The 25,718-nt window shown below is 37.9% G+C and overlaps 1 protein-coding gene across 1 annotated transcript in view; it reads left to right on the top strand.

Annotated features, from left to right (window-relative positions):
• Positions 1-25,718, top strand: part of ADAM9 (ADAM metallopeptidase domain 9) — a gene marked incomplete at both ends in the record, with an annotated part of 102,884 nt that overhangs the window by 45,022 nt on the left and 32,144 nt on the right. The window contains 4 exons of the mRNA XM_079726787.1: positions 6,842-7,013; positions 13,180-13,272; positions 14,540-14,735; positions 17,595-17,700. Coding sequence (XP_079582913.1) covers positions 6,842-7,013; positions 13,180-13,272; positions 14,540-14,735; positions 17,595-17,700 — 567 coding nt within the window. The remainder of the gene's footprint in view (positions 1-6,841; positions 7,014-13,179; positions 13,273-14,539; positions 14,736-17,594; positions 17,701-25,718) is intronic.

Raw genomic sequence — 25,718 nt, 5'->3', positions numbered from 1 at the left:
GTGTATCTTTTTGAATTAGTTTTCCCCAGGTGTATGCCCAGGAATGGGATTGCAGGATCATATGGTAGCTATATTTTTAGTTTTTTAAGGAAACTTCACACTGTTTTCCATAGTGGCTGCATCAATTTGCATCCCACCAACAGTATAGGAGGGTTCCTTTTTCTCCACACCCTCTCCCACGTTTATTATTTGTAGACTTTTTAGTAATTACCATTCTGACTGGTGTGAGGTGATAACTCATTGAGTTTTGATTTGCATTTCTCTAATAATAGCGATATTAAGCATCTTTTCATGTGCCTGTTGGTCATCTGTATGTCTTCTTTGGAGAAATGTCTATTTAAATCTTCTGCCCATTTTTTTGATTGAGATGTTTGTTTTTTGATGTTAAGCAGTATGAGCTGTTTGTATATTTTGGAAGTTAATCCCTTGTTGGTTGCATCGTTTGCAGATATTTTCTCCCAGTCCATAGGTTGTCTTTTCGTTTTGTTTATGGTTTCCTTTGCTGTGCAAAAACCTTTAAGTTTAATTAGGTCCCATTTGTTTATTTTTGTTACTCATTTTTTGGAGAGGGATCCAAAAAATATTGCTGCAATTTATGTCAACAAGTGTTCTGCCTGTGTTTTCCTCTAAGAGTTTTATAGTATCTGGTCTTATATTTAGGTCTTTAATCCATTATGACTTTATTTCTGTATATGGTGTTAGAGAATGTTCTAATTTCATTCTTTTACATGTAGCTGTCCAGTTTTCTCTGCACCACTAATTGAAGAGGCTGTCTTTTCTCCATTGTATATTCTTGCCTCCTTTGTCATAGATTAATTGACCATAAGTGCGTGGGCTTATTTCTGTGGCTTTCTATCCTATTCCATTGATCTATAGTTCTGTTTTTGTGTCAGTACCATACTGTTTTGATGACTGTAGCTTTGTAATATAGTCTGAAGTTAGGAAGTGTGATTCCTTCAGCTCCATCCTTCTTTCTCAAGATTGTTTTGGCTATTCAGGGTCTTTGTGTTACCATACAAGTTTTAAAATTTTTTGTCCTAGTTCTGTGAAATATGCCATTGGTAATTTGATAGGGATTGCATTGAATCTGTAGATTGCCTTGAATAATATGGTCATTTTAACAATATTGATTCTTCCAATCCAAGAACATGGTATATCTTTCTATCTGTTTGTGTCATGTTCAATTTCTTTCATCAGTGTCTTATAGTTTTTGGAGTACAGGTCTTTTGCCTCCTTAAGTTGATTTATTCCTAGGTATTTTATTCTTTGATGTGATGGTAAATGGGATTGTTTCCTTAATTTTACTTTCTGATATTTTGTTGTTAGTGTATAGAAATGCAATAGATTTCTGTGCATTAATTTTGTATCCTGCAACTTTACCAAATTCATTAATGAGCTCTAGTAGTTTTCCGGTAGGGTCTTTAGGATTTTCTGTGTATAGCATCATGTCATCTTCAAAGAGTGACAGTTTTACTTCTTCTCTTTCAATTTGAATTCCTTTTATTTCTTTTTCTTCTCTGACTGCTGTGGCTAGGACTTCCAAAGCTATGTTGAATAAAAGTTGCGAGAGTGGGCATACTTGTCTTATTCCTGATCTTAGAGGAAATGCTTTCAGCTTTTCACCATTGAGAATGATGTTAGCTGTGGATTTGTCCTATATGGCCTTTATTGTGTTGAGGTATGTTCCCTCTCTGCCTACTTTCTGAAGAGTTTTTGTCCTAAACAGATATTGAATTTTGTCAAAAGCTTTTTCTGCATCTATAGAGATGATCATATGGTTTTTATTCTTCAATTTGTTAATGTGGTGTATGGCCCATTTTTTAAATTGCATTATTTGTATTTTCATGGGAGAGCTGGATTTGACATGAACACAAGTCATGTCTTTCCTCCGTGTGTGCTGGAAGCTATCACCTTAGCAGGGGTTGGGACTGGGGATGGAGGGGCTGGAGCTGGAGCTGGGTTTGTGGCGGGACTTCCTCTCTGCTCAGTGGCCAACACTGCCCCATCGGGTGTGGGGTTTGGTCCCCAGTTGCTGGAGCACAAGCGCTGAGGGTTGGGTCTGAGCCCACTCTGTTCCCTTTAAGTGTGTGGTGTCCCCTTTCCCAGCACCAGCACCCTCTCCCCGGGGTGGGGGGAGCAGTGCTGGGACAAGAAGGGCTGGTGTGGGCACTCAGCGTGGGTCTGGGCACAAGCTGCAGCAGTCCAGCAGCAGGCAGAGATCTGCAAACAAAGACAGTTTTGTTTCTTTCTTCCCAATTTGTATGTCTTTCATTTCCTTTTTTATTGCATTAGCTTGAGTGGTCAGTTTTGTCTGATATTAATTTAGCTGTCCCAGATTTGTTTTTTGTTTTTTGTTTTTTTTTTTTGGTAATGTTGACAGTATATGTTTTCTATTCCTTTACTTTGAACTTTTCTTTATTCTTGTGTTTTAGATATATGCTTCTAAACAACCTATATTTAGGTTTTATTTTTTTAATCCAGCCTGGCAATATTTATCTCTTAATTGAATCATTTAATCTACTTATGTTTAATATGATCACTAATACACTGTATTTATGCAAATGTAGGTGACACTGATTATAAGATACCATTATTAACATACCACTTAGAATGAAAAAATGGTGCCTATCAAGTTAATACAAATTTTAAGATGAATCTCAATTTCAGGGTATTTTAAATGTGTAAAGAATGTGTTTTAGAAAAACACATCAAATCTGCTGTATTACAACTGTGGATTTTAGTTCCCTGCTAAAATTTTCAAGCTTCTCATTTTTCTCTCTGACCATAGCAAGCACAGATTTTCTCTTTTTGGGTTATTGTTTGATAATTCTAGTATCTGGAGACTTTATGGGACTATATCTGTTTTTTTTTTTCCCCTTATAGTGTCTTTTAATTTTTTTATAGTTGCTCTCACAGTATCTTGTGTCTTCATGTTATGTTTTGATAAAGTATTGGACATTGTATTTGAACAATTTTTGGTAAGAAATAATTTGAGAAGTAGGATTATGTTATCTTTGGCATATTAAATCTTCTTTTTGAGGACGGGTTTCTCACCTTCTACTTCATATGCTATTTCATGAACATTAGTTGACTGTTATAAGTTAGGCTTTTTTTTTAGATGCAAGTGATATAGATGCTAGAGTTTTTACAGATAATCAGTTGGATCCAGGTCTGTTTAAAAAGTGGATAATCTAACTTTGTAATATAATTTTTATCATTATTTAAGATAGTTGAGGGACCTGGTAGTATTCCCCTCACACACTGCTCTTGGATTCCTGGACGTGTGAGGGGTGCTCTTCCTGGGAGGTACCTTTCTAGAGAAATGGCTTTCTTAATTCTGTCCCTCAATGCCACCTACATCAGAAAGCCTCCATAATCGGAGGCTTTTAAAAGAGTGCTCTTTTTTTTAGAAAAAAAATCTAATTAAGTGCCATCACTTAGAGTTCTTTCTTAGGACTTCCTATTCCTAGGCTGTGGGGATAAGGATGGTAGTGGTGGAAATGTGTTTTGGTTATTTCCAGATTAGTCATAGAGAGAATGTTTTAAATGATAGTTGGTTTTTTTTGGTCATATCCTGGTAGACCATTTCCATCACTGTTAGTCCCATCTATCTCCTTTTGAATCAGTTTTATAAAACTCACCTAGATATGACAAAAGAGATTTGGAGATGCTTTAGATTCATATCTTAGTACCCAGAAGTGACAGAGAGTAGGGGTACTTTAGTTGCTATGATTCAAGCCAAGTATCAGGAGAAAGATCATCCTTCTTATTATTGTAGATGACATCCAAGGATGACCAGGGAGAGAATATCTGCATTTTATTATCCACAGTGTTAGTGAAGGCCAACGTGGGGATGTTTGTTATTATCTCCACCTACTAAACAGCATAAGAAGTGGTTATGATTTTGTTATCCTTTTCAGTACTATAGTCAACTTCATTGTGGGTGAAACAGATTTTTTTTTTTTGTAGATTGCTTTAGGATCACACATAGAAAACATTGTTTCTATGAGAAAATGTATTCCAAGGACTGTATAACAAGCTTATTTCAAAAATAATCTATTCAGAAGTGGTGAACTTTGTAGATTAAAATTAGGAGCTCAAGTGTAGGAAATATACACATAATGTCTGTACAACTCCTGTGACTATCAGCTGATTAATATATTCTTACAGAAAACATTATTGAATATGTACTGTGTGGTAGGCAATGTACTAGCCATATAAAGAACAATAATAGGAAATTTAAAAAAACGGTTGTTTAAATTGAAGTCTCCTTGCTTATCAGATAATTATCACATGCTCTAGTTTGACATTTCTACTTGAGGTCCTTAGACTCAAACTCTTGCTGTCCTTCCTAAAACCTGCTCTGCCCCCGTCTTCCCGTGATAGTTAATGATAGCGCCTTCCTTCTAGTAGCTCAGGACAAAAATCTCAGTCACCCTTGACTTCTCTTTTCTCCCATTCTTTGCCTTAATGCCTATTTCTTTTTTTTTTTTTTTTTGCTGTATGCGGGCCTGTCACTGTTGTGGCCTCTCCCGTTGCGGAGCACAGGCTCCGGACGCCCAGGCTCAGCGGCCATGGCTCACAGGCCCAGCCGCTCCGTGGTATGTGGGATCTTCCTGGACCGGGGCACGACCCCGTGTGCCCTGCATTGGCAGGCGGACTCTCAACCACTGCGCCACCAGGGAAGCCCATTGCCTATTTCTTTAAACCATATAAATAATCCAAACCCTTCTTACTGCTTTCACCACTGCCACGTTGGTCCATCATCATCTGTTGAGTGGACGTCTTCCTGCTTAACATAGCAAACGTGGTGATCTTATTAAAACATAAATCAGATCACATCATTCCTGCTTCACGCTTTCCATTGTGTCATTCCCCCCTCCTTATTTCACTCACCGTAAAAAGTCAGATTCTTGCAATGGCCTCTTCCCACCTTGCTGCCTGTATCCCTCACTGTCTCACTCCACTCCAGCCGTGCTGGCTTCCTTATCTGTTCCTTGAACAGGCAGCCTTCTCCCTTCGGGCTTTTGCATTTACTGTTTCTTCTCCCAGTCATGTTCTTCCCCTAGAAATCCAGTTTTGATTCAGTTGTCTCAGTATTTGAAGTGCCTGTCCTGACAGCTCTTTGAAAAACTGTAGTCGCTCCTCCCCCTGCAGAGGTCGTCCTCTTCCCCTCCTCATCTTTTTCCCCAACGTGACTTGTCTTCTAATGTACTATTGAATTTATTTCTTCATTATGTTTATAGTCTGTTTCACTCAGTAGAATGTTGCCTTCACAGGGGTGGGGATTTTTGTCTGCCTTGTTTACTGTTTTCTCCCTTGCATGAAGAAGAGTGCCTTGTACATGATAGATGTTCCACAAATATTTGTTGAAGGAACAGTATTGTACAAAAGGACTCCTCCTTACAATATTCCTAAGCGGAGAGTAGCAAGAAAAAGAAGAATGTGGAAAACGAGTGTTTTTGTCATTGTCGGAAATCTTGGGCTAGGTCTTTACTTTCTGTGTGACTGCTTTCCAGTTCGAAGAGCCAGGAGCCAGAACTGTCTACTTCCTGGGAGACTCTGGGCCGGTTAGCAAAGAAGAGTTTACCCAGGGGACAAAGTCTCCCAGAAAGGATCTGTTTCTTAGATTCCTTGGATGTACAGAAGACACGGAATCAATAGGAATGCTTTCTCAATCACTGTAGCGTAACACGGTTCTCATTCCCACCGTTACTTTTGGTACCATTGCTCAAACTGATGAAAAAGAGATTATTTCAGGGCACCAAATGCCCCCAATAAAATTTTAATGTGACTTGGATTTCTCAAAGGTTCTTGTTTTATAGATGAGTGTGTCTCCCACTAGTCTTCAAAAGTGAACATAGCCAGTGGGACTGTCTAAAAATATTGTTACTGATTAAAACAATAACTAAAAACAACCCAGCAACACATAGAAACACATCAAAATTGTGTTCGTATAAATATCACATAGACAGTTCAAGTTGGACCGTTTCTAGAAGCCCACCTAGCCTTCAGAGTATTAACTACAGTTCTTAGAAATTACCATCAGAGGCATTTAAACCTCAAACTGTAGCTGAAATTCTGCCCTGTGCATGCTGCTTCTCGGTAGCTATAGTGCGTGCATCATTGCTGGATTCACATTATTGTCACATAGCTCCTAGTAAGTGTTAGTGAGGGGAGCGCAGGAATGTCATTTCAGCAGAGTGAAAAGAGGTTGGGGAAACAGAGCTCGCTTCACATATTTGAAGAACCTTTACTATGGAAGACAAATAAAACTTAATTCTAGAGAGGACTAGATAATTTTTCAGGTCTCTTCTGATGCTGAGATTTATGATTCTGTGAATATTTTCTGTATCTTCTGCCATTTTATTTTTTGCCATTTTATTTTATTTTATTTTTTATTTTTCTTTGCGGTACGCAGGCCTCTCACTGTTGTGGCCTCTCCCGTTGCGGAGCACAGGCTCCGGACGCACAGGCTCAGCGGCCATGGCTCACGAGCCTAGCCGCTCCGCCGCATGTGGGATCTTCCCGGACCGGGGCACGAACCCGTGTCCCCTGCATCAGCAGGCGGACTCTCAACCACTGCACCACCAGGGAAGCCCCTGCCATTTTATTTTTATTTTTTTCGCCATGTCTTGCGGTTTGCAGGATCTTTGTTCCCTGACCAGAGACTAAACCTGGACCCTTAGTAGGGAAAGCACGGAGTCTTAACCACTGGACAGCCAGGGAACTTCCTCTGACATTTTAAATGTTCACTTCTTGACAGTTGAAGACATGACTTAAAATTTTCAAAGTGAGTAATTGCTATGACTTAAGATCTTTTTCTTCATGTTTATTACAGAGGTTCCAGAAACTTCAGCACTTGCAGCGCAGAAGACTTTGAGAAGTTAACTTTAAATAAAGGTGGAAACTGCCTTCTTAATATTCCAAAGCCTGACGAAGCTTACAGCGCTCCTTTCTGTGGTAATAAATTGGTGGACCCTGGGGAAGAGTGTGACTGCGGTACTCCAAAGGTCAGTTTAATGTGTGATGTTTGCTTTGTGAAGTTACCTTGGGATTTGCAAAAGAATAAAATAGCTCGCTTTGGGCAACTCTAGCATAGGAGCTAAAGTAAAATTTAGTGGCAAAATGAGGATTGGTATTTTGCTTGTGGGGATATGTTCCTGGGATTGATCATCCCCTCCTTCCTAGAACATAACCAATGGTGTCATCTGTTTTGGTGTCCAGGAAAGCGCCATGTTTATTCTTCTGTTTTTTTGCTACCTTCTACCATTTCTGTTATGGTTACTGAGTCATTTATTTATTTTAAAGAACGAATCAGTTTTTCTCTTGGCTCTTTACTTATAAGCTTTTACTATTCTGGCACTGCCATTGCAGAAACATTTATTCAGTTGACCTCATTTTAATAATAAATTGAAGCTGGCCCACTCTCCAGAGTTCTTCATTAATAAAGTTCTTACTACTCAAATTAACATTCTCCCTTTAGTAAGCTTCAGTTCACCTACCTCTCTTTGGCTTTCTCACACCTGTTACCCACATTTACTGCCATAAGTCTGTACCCATCTTTATTCTTCTTCTTCTATATCTCAGCCATTCTCCTCTCAAAACGGCCTACTTAAGACTTCCTAGACAAGGCTTAGGAGGAAAAAATTTTTAATTAAATTTTAAAAATTAAAAAAAATTAAATTTAAATTTTAAAGAAATTACTTCAATTGTATGTAAACTTTACTATATTCTCAATCTTTTCCACAAGTACTGCTTCTTCTCCCTTACCTGACCACACATCCCTGGCTTTTGCCAGAAGGCTTTACATTCTAGAAAGGCAGTATGTTTTTTGTTTTTGTTTTCTGGGAGGAGGGGTGTGCCGCTTGGCTTGTGAGATCTTAGTTGCCCAACCAGGGGTCTAACCTGAGCCCTCGGCAGTGAGAGCACAGAGTCCTAACCACTGGACCACCAGGGAATTCCCAGGCAGTATGTATTTTATGACGAAATTGTCATGGGCCTTCATTGCACTATTGCTGCATGTCAGCAGCCTCTGCTAAATGTTTTCCATGGTATGATTCTCATAATAACTCTAGGAGGTTGATTTTTTTTTATATTCTCATTTTCAAATGAGGAAAATAAAGCCTAATGAGGTTATGTTTAGTCTCTAAATTAATGTTATACAGTTAGGATGACCAAGCTCTTCTTTCCAGGCATTCTCCTAAAATATTATATATGTTTTGATTTCTCCTGACTGTTTACTTCATTATCAAACTAATTGAAATAGTCTATATTTGCTTCTCGAGCTTTTGCACTACAAATTGCTCTTGAAAAAAGTACCTCTTCCCCCTCTAATATCAAAGGTGTTTTTCTTGGTATAAAAGTTTCAAATAGCAAGCCCAAGCAAAATTTCCATTTATTTCTCCCATACATTTTTTCACTTCCTTCTGCAGTGGTAATCATTCTTATAAGTTTAGTGTGTTTCTTTATAGATTTTATTCTATGCATTTATATACCTATATACAGTATGTACATTTGTACCATAGTTGGGTTTGTTTTAGGATTTTATTTTTTTACATAAATGAAATCCGACTTAATACATTGCATGCAGAGTTTTTTTTTTTCTATTAATATATCCTGGAGATTTTTTCCATGTCATTATGTTATTTACACATAATCCTTTAATCTGCTGATTAGTATTTCAGTATAAGGATATACTGTGATTTATTTCACCATACTCATTAAAGGACATTTACTCACTGCAGTTAGTATTTTTCTGATGAAAACAGTACATCCTTGTATATGCTCCATGTATGTGTGTGTGTGTGTGTGCATACATACATATACAAGTATTTCTCTAAGATACTTACATAAAGGTAGAATTATTGAATTGCAAAGTATGCGTGTTTTTAATTTTATTAGAGACTACCAAATTTTGTACAAAAAGGCTGTGTCAGTTTGCACTTTACCAACAGTATGTCATGGCATTTAGTTTCCCCCATAGTTTTGTTAACTGAGCAAGGTACAAGTTTTACTCGTGTTTCAAGATTATCATCATATAGCCCCTCTATAATTTTTTCTAGCATTTTTGTAATTACCGTTTTTTGTATTAGCTCTATAACTGGTAGGGGGGGGGTCATGTGGAGTGAGCTAGAGAATTAACTTTTACCCATTGTCAGTTGTTGCAAAACCATTTAAAATGGTACTTTCACCATAAACAAAATTCCTGTATACATAGTCTATTTCCGGATTCTCTTTTCTTTTATGAAGCCATCTGTCTGTCTTGCACAGTAGTTGTGAAAAAAAAATTAACAGCTGTATTGAAGTATAATTGAATACAGTGTAAAAAAAACCCACCCAAATTCGGACTTAGATAAGAAAAGGCTTTATCCAGAAGAAAGACTATTGTAGTAAGGAGAACACGCTGATCTCAGACATCTGGAAGCGTCTCAAAATCAAACAAAAAGGTTTTTCTTTTATAGGGTAAATGTGGGAGCAAACAGAGATAAGCAGAATCTTTTATGGGGAAGCTGGATAAGCAGGGGAGAATAGCCAGTGAGGTCTGATAGGAAGTTGTCTTTTGGTCAGCTGATTGCCAGGAGAAGCTGGGAAGGGGTGGGGATACTTGTTCCATTTTATTTTGTGGAGACAAACAGAGTTCAAGGGCCTATATAGGAAAGAGAGAAGGCTCACTAAAGTTTGGTCAAGACAAAGCAAAGGGTAAGAAACAGGCAATTATAAACACTTGTCAACAATGAACTGCACCGTTTAACACATACAAGTTAGGTTTTGATACCTGTTTGCATATGTGAAACATATGTTTTTGTGCTTTTGGTGTTACATTTAAGAAATCTTTGCCTAGTCCAAGATTACAAATGTTTTCTCCTAGAAGCTTTATCATTTTAGGTTTTTTAAAAAAATACATTTATTTATATTTTATTTATTTATTTTTGGTTGCGTTAGGTCTTTGTTGCTTCACACGGGCTTTCTCTAGTTGTGGCGAGGGGGGGCTACTCTTCGTTGTGGTGCGCAGTCTTCTCATTGCAGTGTCTTCTCTTGTTGCGGAGCACAGGCTCCAGGCGCGCGGGCTTTGCTAGTTGTGGCACATGGGCTCAGTAGTTGTGGCTCACAGGCTCTAGAGCACAGGCTCAGTAGTTGTGGTGCATGGGCTTAGTTGCACTGCGGCATGTGGGATCTTCCCGGACCAGGACTCGAACCTGTGTCCCCTGCATTGGCAGGTGGATTCTTAACCACTGTGCCACCAGGGGAGTCCATTGTTTTAGGTTTTACATTTAGGTTTATGATACATTTTGACTTAATTTTTTGTATGGTGTAAGGTATAGATCATTTTTCAAATTTTCAAATTTTTATTATGAAATTATTATAAACTGACAGACCATTTCAAAAACAGTCCAAAGAGCCCTATGTATTTTTTGCCGTTTCCCCCAAAGGGTGACAAATTATATAATGATAGTGCAGCATAAAAACCAGGACACTGACATTGGTATGTTAACTAGATTACAGACTTTATTCAGCTTTTACCATTTTAACATGCATTCATGTGTGTGTGTGAACTTTTATGCAGTTTTATCCCATATATAGATTTATGTAACCACCATCTCAATTAAAATACAGAACTGTTCCATCACCACAAAAGAACACCCTCCTGCTACCTTGTTGTAATTACACCCACCCTGACTCCAGCCCTTATCCCTGCCCCTGGCTTCCATCTGTGGTTTTGCCATTTCAGTAATGTTTGCCATTTCAATAATAAATAGAGGGACTTCCCTGGTGGTCCAGTGGTTAGGACTTTGCCTTCCAATGAAGGGCATGTGCGTTCAATCCCTGGTCAGGGAGTTAAGATTCCACATGCCTCGGGCCAAAAAACCAAAGCATAAAACAGAAGCAATGTTGTAACAAATTCAATAAAGACTTAAAATAAATAATAATAAATGGAGGGACTTCCCTGGTGGTCCAGTGGTAAAGAATCCGCCTTACAATGCAGGGGACGCAGGTTCGATCCCTGGTCAGGGAACTAAGATCCCACATGCCTTGGGGCAACTAAGTCTGTGTGCCACAAGCAATGAGCTCACGCGCCTCAACTAGAGAGCCCGCGTGCTGTAAACTACAGAGCCCACGTGGCTGGAGCCACAACTAGAGAAGACAAAATCCACATGCCACAACTAGAGAGACGCTCGAGAGCTGCAATGAAGAGCCTGCACGCCGCAACAAAAGATCCCACATGCCTCAATGAAGATCCCACGTACCGCAACTAAGACCCGACACAGCCAAAAATAAATAAATAGATCTTTAAAAATAATAATAATAAATGGAATCATACAACATATAACCTTTTGAGACTGACTTTTTTTCACTAAGTGTAATGCCTTTGAGGTCAGTCTGGGTTGTTGCATGTGTTAATATTTTTTTATTTTTTATTAGTGAGTAACAGTCCATTGTATGGATATTACTTCAGAGATTTGGAATAATGTTTAGGCTGGTATTTCCACCAGCTCAAAGGGCCTATCTGAAGTTTGTTTAACCATTCACCCGTTAAAGGATATCTAGGTTGTTCCTAACATTTTGCTATTATGAATAAAGCTGCCATGAATTATAGTCCACTCTTTATCATCAGAGAATTAAAGAAAAATATGGTCTTCATGAGTAAACATATGAAGAATCTCAGCAGAGAAATGTATAATAAAGAACCAAATGGAAATTATAGAACTAAAAAGTCTAATAAATGAAAGATTCACTGGGTAGAATTAATAGCAGACTAAGATGGCAGAAAAAGAGTCAATGAACATGAAGTAGAACAAAAGGAATAACCCAATCTAAAGAAAAAAGAAGAAAGGTTAAAGAAAAATGAACAGAGCATCAGGGACATGTAGGCAATATCAAAGAGACTAATGTAATTATAAGTGAAATCCCAAGAGGAGAGTGAGAACGAGATGGGAAAAGTATTCAAAGAAATAATGGCTGAAAATTTCCCATATTTAAAAGAAAATGTTAAGTTACAATTCTAAAACACTAAGTAAAGCCAAATCAGAATCATTACTAAGAACGATTGTAGGCACATTGTAATCGAAGTGCTGAGATAAGCAAAAAATAATGCAAGAAGTCAGAAGAAAATGGGGAACAAATGTATAAATGGCAGCTGATTTTGGGAGCAGAAGACAGTAGAACAGATTTATAGTTCTGAAAGGAAGAAACCATCAGCCTAGAATTCTGCAACATAGGAAAATAAATATTCTTCACAAACTAAAGCTTATATCCCCTGCCCCCTTCTCTCCTCCTCCTCCTTTCTCCTATCTTCTTCTTTCCCCCTCTCCTTTCTCCTTCCCTTCTCAAACAATTCATATCTGAAGACATTAGTTGGAACATAGGAGAGTAGATGTCACTGGGTGGAATGTTCGGGGTAGGGGTAGGGAGCCATGGTGGGCCAAAGTGGGGTGAGAGAAGACAAGCAAGATACAAAGAATGTCCACATGGGTGGAAATCCACCCAACAGAGAAGTCAGACCCTGAGCATGAAGAGAAGTGCATTTATGGATGCTTAATTTCCTGTGATCATTAAGCACGCTGTTATAAACTGAATGTTTGTGTCCCCCAAATTCATATGTTGAAGCCCTAACCCCCAAGTATGTCTGTATTTGGAGAAGGGACCTTTAGGAAAGTAATTAAGGTTAAATGAGGTCATAAGGGTGGGCCTTGATCTGATAGGATTAGAGTCCTTATAAAAAAGAGACACTGGAGAGTTTGCTTGCTTTCTCTCTGAACACATGAACTGAAGAAAGGCCATGTGAGCACACAGCAAGAAGGCAGCTGTCTGCAAGCTAAGGAAGAGAGTCTGCGCCAGAAACTGAATTGGCTGGAACTTTGATCTTGGGCCTCTAGCCTTCAGAGCTGATGTAATAAGTTTCTTTTGTTTAAGTCATTAGTCTATGGTATCTTTTTCTGGCAATCCCAGCAGACTAAGACACATACTTTCTGTGATTTCAGTCCTTTGAAATATGTTGAGACCTAGATAATAGCTAAAGAGTCACTGATAAATCCAGAAGGATAGTAAGGGACTGTTTCCAGAGAGTAACTGTTACAGTCAGGTTAGAAGGAAGCAGAGGTCTAAGATAAGAATTTTATTAATGAATATTGATGACAATAATTTATTTCTTTATTGACAGTCATTTTCTCTTCACAGGAATGTGAATTGGACCCTTGTTGTGAAGGAAGTACTTGTAAACTTAAATCATCTGCTGAATGTGCATATGGCGACTGTTGTCAAGACTGTTGGGTAGGGAATTCTTCCCTATTTGGAAAAAATAGAAAAAGGAAAAATATGCATATATCAAAATTGTTTTTTTCTGATCTGTAAGAGAGCACTAGTTTTATTACAGGATTACATGAAAAGTTTTATGACACTTGTTTGCAGTTTTGTGTCATGTTCTTTTATGACAAATGGTCTAAAGAGATTTTTTTTCTTAAGTAAAAACATTTTTTTTTCTGATTTAAGAGTGATCTTGTTTTTCATTAAAAGTTCAACAATAGAAAGTAGACACTGAAAGACCCTCTGTCATTTTACCCTCTTCAGGTAGCCGTTGTTTGATAATTTGTTATTAGTCACTTTTTCCTATGTAAATGTGAGTATGAGTGTGTGTGTAGGTGTGTGTCTGTGTGAAAGTGGGTAAACATGGGTATACATATTTTTACTATGTACTTTTTTCAGTAAGATACCATGGATTTTCTTCCATTCATGTAGTTCTACAAGGTTATATAGCTAGTATTCCTTTGTATAGCTGTACCATAATTTCTACCATAATTTCTTTATCTGGTCTACTAATGATGGACATTTAGATAGCTTCCAATATTTGCTTATAAGTGGAATTGTTGGGACAGAGTATGCATATGAAAATTTTTGACACACATTTTATATACCTTCTACAAATGAGCCAGTCTGTAATTGCCAGTATAATCAATACACTGATTACTGTACAGTGTACAGTATTGATTACATCATGTAAGCACTATTTTTGTTTCCTCATACTAACATTGGTTGCTAGCCAGTGTTACGATCCAGGTTAGTTTGATAGTTGTAAAGTGCTTTTATATCTTAGTTTAATTTGCATTTCTTTTGGTTATCAATGAGGCTATACTTTTTCATTTTCCATGTTTCATGACTTTTATGAATAGCCTATTACGGGCCTTTGTTCATTTTTCTATTGAGTTATTTAATCTTTTTTTTTTTTTTTTTTTTGTGGTACGCGGGCCTCTCACTGTTGTGGCCTCTCCGGTTGCGGAGCACAGGCTCCGGACGCGCAGGCTCGGTGGCCATGGCTCACGGGCCCAGCCGCTCTGCAGCATGTGGGATTTTCCCGTTCCGGGGCACGAACCCGTGTCCCCTGCATCGGCAGGCGGACTCTCAACCACTGCACCACCAGGGAAGCCCTAATCTTTTGTTTTTGTTAGAACTTTTTATAGATATAAATACTGTGGTTTCCAATTTGATTAATTTGTGGGAATTTTCCTGGTATTCCTGTTCAATTTCAATCCTATTACCCTAGTTCCTTCCAGGAGGTACTTTGTGCCGAGGAAAAACCAATGAATGTGATGTTCCAGAATATTGCAACGGTTCTTCTCAGTTCTGTCAGCCAGATGTTTTTATTCAGAATGGATACCCTTGCCAGAATAACAGAGCCTATTGTTACAATGGCATGTGCCAATATTATGATGCTCAGTGTCAAGTCATCTTTGGCTCAAGTAAGATATTTTATTTATATTGATTGCTTTGATTTTATTTTTTTGTTTTAGTTTTTGTTAAAAATGGAAAGCAAACATTATTGCTAAAATTGAAATTCTCCCGTTTCCTCTCTCCTGTCATGTCTCCCTCTTTCCTTCTCTGTAGGCAATCATGGTCATGAATTTGATGTGTCCAAGTTCAGTTGGTGATTTTTGTTTTTATCATACTTTCTCACCTCTCTATCCTGTGTATATTAACATTATATGTATACATATATATATACAGTATTGTATTCTAGCTTTAATAAATTCATGTAAATAGTATGGGGACATACATATGGGTCTTCTATTTCCATTGTTCACTCAAAATGTTTTTGCAGTCCATCTGTATTGCTATATTTAGATCATAGAGCATTAGAGTATTCTATTATATAAATGGAACCCATTCTTTTCCTAGTAGTATTTAATATATTTTTTATTGTGTCTCTTTTTAAATATTTCATCATTCACAAGATTTTATGAAAAAATAAAGTGTGCCTCCACATAATAGCCCCATCCCTTAAGGCAACCATTTTTACCTTTTCTTGCTGATTTCTAACTGATTACTTTGTTACCAGGTCTTTAGATAATTTCTTGGTAATGCTACTTTTTGATTTTTCCATTCTAGGTATTAACTGTTAATTTTTCACTGCAGAGGATGAGAATTTAATTTCTTACCTTCTCTTCTCTCAACACTTGTCAGCTCTCATCCTACTCATGCTCATTTTTCATTCTCCATCCTCTTAATATGGATTAATTATAATTTTAGGTACAGCAGTGTTGACTGTTGTGATGTTGTGATTTATAACAAACCAAAAAAATTGGTCTTTGTCCAGTTCCTGGCATGAGCTCCTAAAACCCTTGGAATTTCCCAAGTGATAAGAGCTGTAAAAGTGTTTTGTTATGTCAATGAAGTGACTTTTGGAAAGCCCCTCAGTGACTTAAGAATGGGGCTGGTTGCCAGGGAACTAACCCTGTGATTAGCGGTTGGAACTTTCAGTTCCCCCACCTCTGGGACTGGAGATTGCCCTACTCACAAGTGGCCAGTGATTTAATCAATCATGCCTATGTAATGAAGCCTCCATGAAAACCCAAAAGGACAGGGTTTGGAGAGCTTCTGGCTTGGTGAACAAGTGGAGATGCAGGGAGTCTCACAGTTGGCAGGGCCTGGAACCACCAAGCTCCTTTCTCTATACCTTGCCCTATGCATCTCTTCCATCTGGCTATTCCTGAGTTATATTCTTTGATAATACACCAGTAATCTAGTGAATAAAATGTTTCTCTGAGTTCTGTGAGCCACTCTAGCAAATTAATCAAACCCAAGGAGGGGGTCATGAGAACCTTGATCAGTTAGGGTTGGAGGAGAGAAGACTAAGCATGAAATGGGACTTCATTTATGTTAGTCAGGTCATGGGACACAGTGGTAGAGATCTGTGAACTTCTGATATATTTTGCAGGAATGCATAGGTTACTGCAGACCAAAAAAGTACTTACAGATAGGCATTTTAGAGAAGCAAATGCTATTATTTAGCAAGTATATTATCTTTGTAGAGGCCTGCAAAAAAGTCTAGGACGACCGAAGGAACCACATTGTTGTGGGGGGGGCTTGTTATTAATTTAGTCACTTTTTCCTAATATAAATGTGAGTGTGAGCATGTGCTTTGCTAGAGTTATTGCCATGTGACGTTTATCCTGTGCAAGTATTCTGCACCCATTTTCAGATTACTTGATCCTCCACCTCTTTTTTCTTCCAACTTCTTTCACCGCATATCCATTTTCCTGTAAACTGAACAACGTAGTATCAGGTGTGTAAGACAGACACATGAATTTCCATTATTAGATAGAATGTACTGCCATTTTGGCTTCAAACTATTTACAAATAAAATATTTTTAGGAATATATAATTAAGTGGAAAAATCAAACATTAAGTGGTACATATATAAAATATAAGAAAACAAGAATGGATTGATACTTTATTAGCTGTCATGGCTATTTGTCAATGTAATTAATAACTAAATTAAGCATCCATATATGGTAAGTTAAAAAAAATAATACCTGGAAGTGTTTTCACCAACCCTCCCAGCCTGATCTAATCAGGGGTGCAGTAGACCTGTGTTTGAGAGCAATGAGAATTAATATGCTGAAAGTGCTACCATACTGTGCATGGTTTTTAATTTCATCATGGTTAATATAAATTTATTTATTTATTTCTGGCTGCATTGGGTCTTTGTTGCTGTGCGTGGGCTTTCTCTATTTGCAGCGAGCGGGGGCTACTCTTCATTGCGTGTGCAGACTTCTCCTTGTGGTGGCTTCTCTTGTTGCGGAGCACGGGCTCCAGGCGCTTGGGCTTCACTGGTTGTGGCTCGTGGGCTCAGTAGTTGTGTCTCACGGGCTTAGTTGCTCCGCAGCATGTGGGATCTTCCCGGACCAGGGCTTGAACCCATGTCCCCTGCATTGGCAGGTGGATTCTTAACCACTGCACCACCAGGGAAGTCCCATCATGGTTAATAATTTCATCTTGTTTAATGACACTTCTTTGAGGACTTGAGTGCTCAAGTCCAGGCTAACTTTTAAGTACCATCTAAGCTTTACTTTCACATTTTGTTGTTAATTATAAAATGTGGAACAAAATCTTTTATCTATAGGCCCTGAAACCTTTTCAGAGGTGTTGAGGCAGTTTATCCAGGCGTATGGACTGTCGTAGGGAATACTTGTATTTCTGAATTAAATTGCCATAACTTAAAAAAAATTTTTTTTAATTTTAATCTTATTGGAGTATAGTTGATTTACAATGTTGTGTTAGTTTCAGGTGTACAAAAAAAATTTTTTTTGATGTTACAGAAGCCAAGGCTGCTCCAAGGGATTGTTTCATTGATGTGAATTCCAAAGGTGACAGATTTGGCAATTGTGGTTTCTCTGGCAATGAATACAAGAAGTGTGCCACTGGGTAAGTGGAGGCAAGAGTATAAAAGACTATGAAAGGTTGTAAGATCAGTCATCTTTAGTATCTTTTACAGCTCCTTGTGACTGCCGACTTTCTCCCCCTTAAACATCTAACTTTTCAAATTTAACAATTTTGTAAAACATGACTTCAGAGAGATTCTGAATAGGAAGGGTAAAATTATTCATACCTTTTGACATTACCTGTCTAAAATATAATGATTTTTAGAATGTTACTTTTGTTTATCCTGTTCTACAATAAGAAGCCCAAATAAACACTCATCTCCCTCTTCCTTTCATTAAAAGATTATGCTGCTAAATCCATACGTAAAGGCATCTGCAGAATTAATTCTGGACTTTATCATTTTCTTCTGGCTCTATATAATTTGAAAGTGACAAATTAAAAGCCTTTTTTGTTTCTATAACGTTTGCACATTGTAAAAAAATTAATATTATTACAAAAGTATAAACAAAAGTCATCCATAATCTCTGTCTGTATGTATTCACTAATTTCAGTGTATGTCTTCCCTTTTTTTGTTGTTTCTGTGAACTATACATACACACACTAACATTTTGCATAATTGGAATTATTCTATAATACTGTGCTTCTCTTCTACTCACTTCACCTCCTACTCTGCCAATTAGGCTAAGCAACTGAGGTAAAACAATGCTTACTAAGAAGAAATAACAACCGTGACCTCCGTGTTCCGAAATCCAACAGACATCTTTAGGTCTTCATGCTTCTGGACCTTTCAGTAGCATTCAACTATGTTGACCATTTTCTCCTTGAAGAAACCCCTTTCCTTGGCTTTTGTGTAGAATGTTCTTCTAGTATTTTTTTCTGTTTCCGGATGCTCCTTTAATGTATTTATTTGTAGGCTCATCTTTCTCTACTGAGCCATTAAATGTGAAATACTTCAGCTCTACTGGTCTACATGTCGTCCTCTGCCACAGGGCCTTGACACATGCTGTTCCTTCTGCCGGACATGCTCCCCTGTCTCTGCCATTTTAAGTACAGCTTCTCTAAGAAAGACTTCCTCAACTTCCTTAACAGGGTCAGATGTCCCTCTTACAGATGTTCTTAATGCTGTGTGCTTTTATTTTTTTAACGTTAGCCAAATTACGTTGTTCTAATTCTTTACAAATTAGTTATCCACATAAAGGATACTTCACAGAATATTTAGAATATACCTTTCTTGATATATAAAACAGAGTAGGTTGAAGGAAGTTAGAAAAACAACAAAGTATTTCAAAAGAGGCTATGAACATAACTGTTTTGACTACCTTGTATAGTCTCAAAACTAGTTGTAGGGCTTCCCTGGTGGTGCAGTGGTTGAAAGTCCGCCTGCCGATGCAGGGGACACGGGTTTGTGCCCCGGTCCGGGAAGATCCCACGTGCCACGGAGCGGCTGGGCCCGTGAGCCATGGCCGCTGAGCCTGCGCATCCGGAGCCTATGCTCTGCAACGGGAGAGGCCGCAACAGTGAGAGGCCCGCATACTGCAAAAAAAAAAAAAAAAAAAAAAAAAAGAAAACTAGTTGTAGATATAAGTTCTCTTGCATTTATATAGCACTCTTTTCCTGGGGAAGTCAAACTATTATTCTTAATAAATTTTTAGTATATTTCAATTGCACAGGAAGGTTTTATGTCGAAACCATTGCTTTAGCAAGAATAATCACTTAAAAGTGATACTGCCTTAGAAAAGATATTGGGTCGGCCAAAAAGTTTGTTCGGTTTTAAGTACAAATAAAAGACACATTTTATTTTTTATTTTTTATTTTTTATTTTTTTTTTTTTTGCGGTACGCGGGCCTCTCACTGTTGTGGCCTCTCCCGTTGCGGAGCACAGGCTCTGGATGCGCAGGCTCAGCGGCCATGGCTCACGGGCCCAGCCGCTCCGCGGCATATGGGATCCTCCCAGACCGGGGCACGAACCCGTATCCCCTGCATCAGCAGGCGGACTCTCAACCACTGCGCCACCAGGGAGGCCCCAAAAGACACATTTTAAATTTTCACGAAGAACTTTATTGAACAACATATTCACTGACAGAATGAACTTTTTGGCCAATCCAATAGGTAGTGTAATATGTAATTTTCCAGATAAAGGGAAGGTCAGATACAAAACCAGTTATAGGCACAGCATTTTCAAGATTCTTTTATGGTGTTTAGAAAAGACCAAGGAGGGCTCTGTCCTGCACTTGGAGGAATTGGACCCATCTTGGCTAACATAATTAGGCTAAATCAAAATGAGAAAAGTAGCAATTTGAAACTTGAAGGAAGGATGAACTGCTTAAAAAATTGTATGTTTCTCTTTCATTAAATTTGATGTGTTGTATTTTCCTTATTGTTCAGTTCATAATATTTTCTAAGTTACACTGTGATTTCTCCTTTGACTCATGTGTTATTAAAAGTGTATTGCTGATTTCCAAATATTTGAGAATATTCTGGTTATCTGTTTTTGATTTCTAGTTTAATTCCATTGAGAACATACTCTCTGTGATTTCAGTTCTTTTCAATTTATTGAGATTTGAATTAGTGTCCAGCATATGGTCTATTTTGGTGAATGTTCCATGTTCAATTAAAAAGAAAAGTGTATCTTGCAGTTGTTGGATATATTATTCTATAAATGTCAAGTTAATTAATGGTCTTGTTCAAATCTTGTATATTTTGGGTGTGTGTGTGTTTATCTGTTTGCCCTTCAGTTTCTGAGACAGGTGTGTTAAAATCCCCAGCTGTGATTATGACGTTGTCTATTTCTCCTTTCAGTTCTATAAATTTTTGCTGTATGTGTTTTGAAGTGTGTTCTTCAGTGTTTATGTTATTAGGTGCATACACATTTAGGATTGTTATGTCTTCTGGAAGAACTGGTCCTTTCATTACTACCAAATTTAATACTTCGGAATTTTTTTTTGTAGTATTTGTCTCATAAAACATCTCATTTGTTTAAGTGACCATCTGGTTACCACCCTTGTCACGACAGTGTAAAGTCCATTCTGTGTTTAACATAGTGCCTGGCACATGGTCTTAGTAAGTGCCTATTAACTGTTTGTTGAATGAATGAAGGAACAGATGATATATCTAACGGGTGGAATTAGTGTGACTAATTGAATGAGCTGAGCTAAACCTTGGGATAAGTGGATTGATGCAGACCTGGAAGGGGCTTGCTACATATGTCTTATCCTTGTCTTTAGCCTGGTCCCGTTTCCATATTTTTATGAATATCTTGATGAAAATATAGCAACTACATTTACAAAACTTAAATTACTGGGTAGCTGATTTGAAAAGCATTTTATAATAGTAATATAAGGATAATGTAATATAGTCATTAGGAATACACATTTGAAGTTAGACTCTGGGTTTGAATACTGCTTTAACCACTTAAGATCTCTGAGACTTCGGACACGTTACTTCGCTTACATACTTCATTTTTCTCTTCTGTAAAATGGTAATAATAATGGTACCTATTTCTAAGTGTTGTTTTAAAGACTGAATGAGTTGGTGGATGTTAATACTAAGAAGAGTACTCGGTTCATTGTAGGACTTATCATCATCATCATCATCACCCTCTTTATAATGATCCCCATCATAGAAAACGCATAAAATCTAGAAAAGTCTCAAGAAACTGGTCATATATGGTCCTGTCATCCAGAGATACTCTGTTAAAGTTTTATTGTCATTTCCTTCTCATGTGTATTCATAAGCATATAAATATGTATCATACACATATATACATACTCATATGTATACTCAGAGACCCACATCTGTGTGTATAAACAAAATTGCATAGTATGATTTATACTGTTTTATAAGTTGATGTATTTACTTTCCACTCTATTAAGGGCATTTATAGGATATACTCAGCTTCTTTTAACCATTTCCTTATGTTAGAAATGTATGTTGTTTCCAGTAATTTGTTTTTTTAAACAAGGCTGTGATAAATACAGTTTAAGTATTTAGGTCTCTGATTGTTTCTTTAGTAGATTTTTCTCAAAAGAAAATGGAAGATAGTTTTAAAGGCTCTCCATAGATGCTTCTAAATTGACCTTCAAAACGTTTGACTGATTTATATTTCCACTACCCCCTCATCAATGTCAGAGTATTGTCTTAAGAAATACTTTTCCAATTTGTTACATCAAATAGATATTTCATTCTTGCTTTGAATGAATTTGTAAATACTTATTTAATTTCTTGTTGTTGTTTTTCAAAAATGTTTAAAGGGATATAGAGAAAACGTGGTTTCCACTCTTACTCTCTTTTTCCCTCTTCCCACCCTGCTCTTCAGGTGTGTCTTTGAGCTTTTTGTCTGCCTTTCCAGAGTTCATTATGCACATATACACTCTTACTCCCCACCCGACTCCCACCCCCTGCTGTGCACATTGTCTTGTTCCATTTCACCAAAAGAGCTGTCCTCTCTTTCAGAACATAGATGGTGTCGTCTTTTTAAACTATTTGTTTATTTACATTTTTAATATTTTTATACAATTTTTAAGGGTTCCTTTCCATTTACATTTATTACAGAATATTGGCTATATTCCCCATGTTGTATTGTACAAATACATCCTTGAGCCATTCTTAACACTCAATAGTTTGTTAAACTTTTTAAATGAAAAGTTTTAAATACACAGAGGAATAGAAAGAATAGTATGGGCTTCCCTGGTGGCGCAGCAGTTGAGAGTCCGCCTGCCGATGCAGGGGACGCGGGTTCGTGCCCCAGTCCAGGAAGATCCCACGTGCCGCGGAGCGGCTGGGCCCGTGAGCCATGGCCGCTGAGCCTGCGTGTCCGGAGCCTGTGCTCCGCAACGGGAGAGGCCACAACAGTGAGAGGCCCGCGTACCACAAAAAAAAAAAAAAAAAAAAAAGAAAGAATAGTATGATGAACACCCATATATCCTAGATTAAAACACTGTTAATATTTTATCATATTTACCTTGTCTAGATTTTGCTGAACCCTTTTTAAGTAAATTATCAGCATTATGATGCGTCACTCCTAAATTCTTGAGTATTCATCTCCAACATATAAGCCCGTTCTCAATACTGTTATCATACCTCACAAAATTCAGAGTTTCCTAATGTCATGTAATCCCTGGTCAATATTCACGTTTCTCCAATTGTCCATGTCCTCAAATTGTCTTTCATAGCTGTTTTTTTTTTTTTCCCACATCAGGACTCAACCAAGGTTCACACATTGCATTTAGTTGTCATGTCACTTAAGGCACTTAAAAAAAAAAATTAATTAATTTTATTTTTGGCTGCGTTGGGTCTTCGTTGCTGTGAGCAGGCTTTCTCTAGTTGCTGCGAGCCGGGGCTACTCTTTGTTGTGGTGCATGGGCTTCTCATTGCGGTGGCTTCTCTTGTTGCAGAGCACGGGCTCTAGGCATGCGGGCTTCAGTAGTTGTGGCTGGCGGGCTCTAGAGCGCAGGCTCAGTAGTTGTGGTGCACCAACTTAGTTGCTCCGCGGCATGTGGGATCTTCCCGGACCAGGGCTCAAACCTGTGTTCCCTGCATTGGCAGGCAGATTCTTAACCACTGTGCCACCAGGGAATCCCCACTTAAGTCACTTTTAATCTAAAATATTCTTCAGTTTATTTATTTTTTTCTTTTCAATGACAGTGACCTGAGGAAATGACCGGGCCAGTGGTCTTTTAGGGTGGCCCATGTTCTGGATTTGTTTGGTAGTTTCTTCTCAACGTTCCTTAACTTGTGTCTTTATTCCCTGAATTTTCTATACATCAGAAGTTAAATCTAAAGTCTTAATTAGATTCAGGTTAAACATTTTGAATACTTCTTAAGTATTTGAATACTTCGTAAGTGGTAGATGATGTCAAGGAGGCACATAATTCTGGATTGTCTTATTATTACTGTTACTAAGTGGCAATGACCAGATCTTGCTCTTGTAAAGTTAGGTCTTTCCCGCTGCAACTATCAAGTAATATGTGGAGTGATGATTTTGTATCATATAAATATCCAGTTCCCCACCAGTGTTTCACCTCATGGTTCTAAGTGTGCATTGATGTTCCTTGCCTGAAGCAGTTATTCTATTGGTGCTTGCAATATAATTTTTATTACTATAACAATGAGCATCTCTTAGCTTTGTAGGCTGTTTGCATTTCTTATTTTGTGAATTGCCTATTTGCATCTTTGCTAATTTTTTTTCTGTTGAAGTGACTATCCTTTTAATGATTTGTGACAGTTTTCTTCTAATACGTTAAGAGTATTTTCCTTTTACTTCTTAATATGTCACTAAGACTACATGAGACATTAAGTATATCATAGCAGCATGAATTTTGGTAGGTTCCAGTAGATGCTAACTGAGATCTGCTTTCTGCTATGCTTTGTTTTAGAGGTTTTCATATCTAATTTCAACTAATTATGTGAGATAGGCATCATTATTTAGGTCTTGTTTTTCAGATGAAGAAACTGAACTTAAGAAAGTTTAGGCACTTTACTCAGGTTACCTCGTGAGTAAATGGTGACATAAGAATAAATGTAAAGATGGGACAAAATAACTAACTCTTAAGTGAAAGATGGAAGGAAGAGGAGGCTTAATAGCAGCACGTGCAAAAAGTAAATAGGGGTGTTAGCTGAGGATAAATTCAAGGACATCAATGATGTAATGTAGTTACCATAAGAGCTACTGTCATCCTGGGCTTCATAGAAGTACAGTATCTAGAATAAAGGAAATGACAGTTCATCTTGTTCTTTGCTTGTCAAGCTGCAACTGAAATTTCATATTTTACTCCGAGCACTGTGCTTCAAGAGGGAGTGAGACAAACTAGAACATATTTGGAGGGGAGCTTCCTTGTTGCATGAGAAATGATTGTAGACTATTGTCCTGTGAAGTAAGTAATTAGGACCTACGTGATAATTGTCCTAAAAAGCTGCCATGAGGAGTAAAGAAAAGACATTATCTGTGTGGTCTCATGTCGAAGATCTGGGACCAATGAGGAAAAGTTATAGGGAGAAAGATTTTAACTCAAGAAGTAAAAGATATGATAACTGGTATGAGAATATTTAGGAGGTGATGAATTAGAGGAATTGGAAAACAGTATCCTATAATGACTTGGCAGTGATAGCATAAGGGAGATTTAAGAATAGGGTAGGTGCTTGGATCAAAAGACAATCAATTAGGACTTCCCTCATGGCACAGTGGTTAAGAATCCGCCTGCTAATGCAGGGGACATGGGTTTGAGCCCTGGTCCGGGAAGATCCCACATGCCACGGAGCAACTAAGCCCGTGCGCCACAACTGCTGAGCCTGCGTGCCACAACTACTGAAGCCGTGCACCTAGAGCCCGTGCTCCGCAACAAGAGAAGCCACCGCTGTGAGAAGCCCGTGCACCGCAACGAAGAGTAGCCCCCGCTCGCCACACCTAGAGAAAGCCCGTGCGCAGCAATGAAGACCCAACGCAGCCAAAAAAAAAAAAAAAAGACAAAGACAATCAATTTAATAGGAAATTTCAGTACAGCATCATAAGAGTTGATGTTAGGGATACTTATTGTATCCTGAAGGGCTATAGGAAGGACATTTAAGTCACATAGCCTTGTAATAGGAATTGTAGTCAGGGAAGTCTTCATAGCGTTGTTACTGAATTAGTGAATTGAATTAGTGAATTAATGAGTTAATGAATTGAGTCTTCAAGTAAGAGTTAGCCAATTGAAGAAAGGTGGAGTCCTGTCATACTTATTTAACATTACAAAATCTAGGTTTCTCTTTACTATAACTGTAAGAAGACACAATTGAATTTTGGTATAGTTCTATTATTTTCTGTGTAAAAGCATTTATAAAATTATATCACATTTAAAAACAACTTTATTAGTTAGACTTTTTTGAGCCCTAGGCAGGTAGTGAAGAGAGATTATTACGTGTCAGCATCCATACCCCCTGGTACCCCACTAATTTGCATCTTTGCATCCACTTACCTCTTCTCTGCCATATTTAAAGAGAGCTACTTTGATCTCTGTTGCTTTCACACACTTCTTCTGTTGAGATTCCCTTTAGCTAAAAACAGCAATAAACTCCCTACCTAT

Source organism: Hyperoodon ampullatus (genome assembly GCF_949752795.1).
Source record: "Hyperoodon ampullatus genome assembly, chromosome: 20".
Lineage (NCBI taxonomy): Eukaryota > Metazoa > Chordata > Mammalia > Artiodactyla > Ziphiidae > Hyperoodon > Hyperoodon ampullatus.
The sequence above is the reverse complement of the archived record's forward strand: the minus strand, read 5'-3'. Positions and strand labels throughout refer to the sequence as shown.